The 4,540-nt window shown below is 30.4% G+C and overlaps 1 protein-coding gene across 1 annotated transcript; it reads left to right on the top strand.

The window, feature by feature from the left end:
• Window positions 1-903: 903 nt before the first annotated feature.
• On the top strand, window positions 904-3,230 carry LOC133187835 (uncharacterized). Its single transcript, XM_061323232.1, has 5 exons — window positions 904-962; window positions 1,075-1,182; window positions 1,519-1,624; window positions 2,487-2,586; window positions 2,949-3,230. Exons 3-5 carry the CDS (start codon window positions 1,575-1,577, stop codon window positions 3,132-3,134), a joined length of 336 nt encoding a protein of 111 aa, XP_061179216.1. The 5' UTR covers window positions 904-962; window positions 1,075-1,182; window positions 1,519-1,574; the 3' UTR covers window positions 3,135-3,230.
• Window positions 3,231-4,540: the final 1,310 nt, after the last annotated feature.

Here is a 4,540-nt window from a genome sequence, read left to right as displayed (position 1 = left end):
AATGCAAAAAATTCAGAGTAGAAATTTGAGAAAGCAAAAGCAGCTCACAAGTATTGTCAGTCTGTGCTCAGTGATGTGTGCAGAGTAACAAAATTGAACACACCCAGTAAAACGTAAACATTAACAATAACAGAGTTCGTGCCCTGTTAACGAACACAGATGCTTGATTGAGTGAAAAGAAGAATGTCGTTCTCAATCAATTCTAAGAATATTCATGTAAGTTCAATTCATTAAACTGAAGTTATTTCTTGAATAAACATAGAAATTTAAAATGTAAACAGTGCAATTTTGATTAGGCCCCTTTTAATGGATATTATTCAGTTTACATGTTTAGGGCATTATTTCCTGGATTAGGCGTGACCACTGTTTGAGATCAAAGTTTTATGTAGGATTACTTAGTGTAATTATTTGAAATAGTTGCGTTACTTATATGTGACTGTATAACCATGTAGTGAAGTTTAAATTTGTGATTTGTGAATTCAGATAGCAATCAATGTTAAAAAATTGGGTTTTTTCTTATATAAAAAGAAATCAAACCATTCTCGCAAAGAAATGCATGAAATTTCTTTCATGCAAAATAACATGTCGCTGAAAATCAATTAACTTCCTTAACGATTTTGTTTTAAATTTCACGCACAGAATACAGATTTAAAAAAGAACTGAAACTTACCTGAAAGTAACCATAGAACATACTATCATCGATTCTAGTTGCGAGTCAGCTATTTTAGACCTTTACATTTTCAACATATCGAAATGATTTAGACAAAAACAGTTGTCTCTCCTAAAAATCTAACTTCCTTAACGGTAATTCAGGAAAGTTTTGGCAGTAAAGGTATAAAAAGAGTATGTGAAATATAACATATGTACATGTAATAACAAATGTTGTGTATTTTATGGTCTATTGGCAGATTGTTTGAAGAAGATAGGAAAGTGTTTAGAATGGATAAGCCTATGTCAGGATGGTAACAGTTTTAGATTTTCCTTGTTTGCATATATCAAAAATATGATTTAAATAGTTGTAATTTTAAATGGAGGCAAACACTAAAAAAGAAATAATTTATGTTTTCCTTTCAGGGGATAAACATCACAGATCTTTTACTAAAAGGGACGCGTCAGACGTAATTAGACTAGATGCTCAAAATGTGTCCAGAGAATATCATACGTTTTCAACAAGAACTCGAGGTAGTCTTTGCATTTATCTCAAATTAACAGATCAAATGTTTATTTTGAAAAGAGTTGATAAAGATTTAACATAAATCTTAAATATTGAACATCTTTTTTTTATATTTAATATTAAATACACATGTAATTTACTTTAGCTGAAAAATAAATCTTATGTTTGAACATTTTCATTCAAAGAATGACTTTCTTGTGACTACGTAATTATAAGCTGAAAGTGAAATAGACCCTTCAAACTTTTGTTATATGTATTCGGTGCATTAAAATCTAATGTACAACATTTACTGTATTATTAGTGAAGTGAATTAAAAGCTTTTTATATAAATTATATTTTAACAGTCCGGACTTTGACCTTATCTGTGTCCGGGTCAGCAGTAATTGGCCTACTACTTGGAATGCTAACAATGTCACTTATACTGTGGAGATGCAAGAAAAGAGATCGATGGTAAATTTGATGACACTTGAAAGCATTCATATTTGTAACTAATTACTTAATTACATATTAATAATCTGCTATAAATTTAAAGGTTACATTACGTTTTTGACATCAAATGATAACGAGTGATCATGAATATCAAGGAAGTTTATTTTCTTAAAAATAAACTCTTTGTCTATCATTGCTTGCATGTATGTAGAGATATTCTAGCCAACACAAGAGATAGTCAAGAACATGCTATAAATTGCTTATTGAAGGATGCCACTCCTTACGTTTGCAATACTGGCTTGTAATGTACCTAAATGTAACTGAGCCTTGCAGCTGATGTATCTTTGGCTTATCCCTGTTTCCAGGATATTTTATTATCATATCGGGAAGTGCATTTACAGTTGTGACGCATATTCGCATGACAACCACAAAATTGTTCTATGAGAAAAAGATACTTTTATTTAGGAGCACTAAAGATTGATGGGAATATCAGTATAACACGTGTGATCCTTATACCCAAAAGAGTTTATATCTCTGTCACTAAAATCGATTTGTTCTTCATTTGATATATATATATATATATATATATATATATATATATATATATATATATATATATATATATATATATATATATATATATATATATATATATATATATATATACTGTTCTATAAGGATGACAACTATTCAATATTGAAACATGGTGTTATGGTTTTGATGAATTAATTTAATCTCTAAATAAATCAATAAACCACCAACACACAAACAAACATGCCAAAGAAGAAAAGAACATCCAAAAAATCAAATGTATATTTAAAAACAAATTTATAATAGAAAAGAAAATTTCTTAACATTTTATAACGCAGAAATGTATTTTCAGGAATCAAAGTGTCTTATACAGAACAGAAAGAAGTGGAGATTTAAACGATGCACGTAACAGAGATTCGTCGGCATTTTTACAAAGAAATCATAATGAAAATGTAAGAAACCCCATTACAACTTATGAAATTCATACCTTATCTCAGCATTCAAAATATCTTTTTCAGCGTCATGTTTAAATTTGGAAATTAAAATTTTCGTGCCCTATCGGCTGAGGCTTTTTGCCTAAATCCAAAATATTAAATTTCGAACCAAAACATAAAATAAATTCCATTTGAACACCAAATGAAATAACATTTATTGTGGACAGAAATCTTTTTTTTTTTTCGTTTCAATCATGGATAATATGTATTTCCGAATTGTTCTGCTGTCTCTAGAATAAGATCAATAAGTTATGTTTAGATCAAATAAGGAAATGGACTGCACCCTTTTGCAATATTATAATGATTCCATTAATTAACAGGAACTGTTTAATAGGGATAATGATCATACGTCCTCAGGACACTGCTCTTCGTCACAGTCTTTGGAGGGATATACTTGCTTGACTGTCAGATTACCAGATAAAACACAGAATAATACCTGTTTGCATCCAGTACTCAAAGGGGATAAGGAACAAAAGGCAACGTTTGACAACCAAGTTGAAAGCTGAAAGATATTGATTGGAATAACGAATTTTCTTATTGTTCACTGAAACTTTCAAATATTGGAAATCTTTGTTTAGTTTACTTCACTGGCTAAAGATATTTCTAGCACATTAAAGACATATAAAAAAATATACATTGTTGTGATGTCTTCCTCTCTTTTGTCCTCTCATAGGTCACGTATTCAGGAAGTTATGTATTTTGGGTCAATAAATAAAAACTTGATTTTTAAAGTGCTTCCTTGTATAGGGACGTTGGAACTTTTGAATTAAAAAATATTGTGTAATGACAAAATTTGCAACAAATATCAAAGTTTAAGAGAAATACATGTTTTGATTTTATTAAAAGTATGTTTAAGTTTCATTTTTATACAAAGTTTGCTCGAATCTAACATCATCCTGTAAGTTTTCCTATTTTTCAAATTCACATATTTTTAAAAAAGAAAATTCTGGAGATTAAAGTGCAAACGCACATACAATGTGTTTTTTATTTGAGCAAGCTTTAGGATCAACGATCTTTTTTCTTGCATAAGTGTGCTGTAGGCTTTTGTTTTACATACATATGTAAAATAAAAAAAAAAATGAATAGAATATTATAATTTTTGTATATTTTATTTTTTTAGCTGTGTTATTCAATACTTAAGAACCTGGTATATAAATCCACATTCTACTTACACATAACATTATTTCCTGCACAAGACAAACCTCAGAACGACACACTTGTAAATAATTAACAATTTAAAAATATTGAATGCATGAAATTACTTAAAATTGCTTTAAATTGCTTCGATCACCTCCCTAAAATTTAGTAATTATATATAAGAGAAAGGACATTGTCTGGTAGCTATATATATGTACATGTATTTCTGAATTATTTTGAAAAAAATAAATAAATAAAAAAAACTGTATATAACTCTTTTCATTTAAAAAAGGGAAAGGATAGATTTTTAATGTCATGATATTGATTGTTTGATGTTTTTAAGTCCGCTGTGAGGATAGTTTACTTTTATGATACCTCACCATATATACTGATGAAGGCTTCAGATTTAGATTTTTACTTGGCACTCATGGACATTGATTAGTGGTCGCCCACGTGGCGCAGTGGTTAGAGCGTTTGCTCTAGAGTCGCTTAGTAATGACGTGATCTTTACGTCGCTAGTTCGAATCCACTGCGAGACGTGGAGACCGGTCCTTCGGATAAATCGTATACAGACCGTATAAACCGAGGTCTCGGTCTTGGTACGAAAAAGGATCCCTCACTGCTCAATGGCCCTAAGTGCCGAGTATAGGTATACATTTGCAACCCTCCACCGGTAACTGGTGGCATCTCCGGAGAGGGGAGTTAAAAAAACAAACAAACAGACATTGAGCAATGAGGGTTCTTATCGTGCCAAAGCCTACCTTGACAGGGTACC

The sequence above is a fragment of the Saccostrea echinata genome, unplaced genomic scaffold (assembly GCF_033153115.1).
Source record: "Saccostrea echinata isolate AGI-Se365-2 ecotype Australia unplaced genomic scaffold, CSIRO_AGI_Sech_v1 ptg000015l, whole genome shotgun sequence".
NCBI lineage: Eukaryota > Metazoa > Mollusca > Bivalvia > Ostreida > Ostreidae > Saccostrea > Saccostrea echinata.
This window is presented reverse-complemented; position numbering and strand designations above follow the sequence as displayed.

What these genes read in the sequence shown, in the direction of transcription:
- LOC133187835 (XM_061323232.1), top strand. Translation starts at nt 1,575, where the DNA reads ATGCTAACAATGTCACTTATACTGTGGAGATGCAAGAAAAGAGATCGA. An exon ending in TGCAAGAAAAGAGATCGATG is followed by an intron (nt 1,625 to 2,486) that starts GTAAATTTGATG and finishes ATGTATTTTCAG; the next exon opens with GAATCAAAGTGTCTTATACA. An exon ending in AAAGAAATCATAATGAAAAT is followed by an intron (nt 2,587 to 2,948) that starts GTAAGAAACCCC and finishes ATTAATTAACAG; the next exon opens with GAACTGTTTAATAGGGATAA.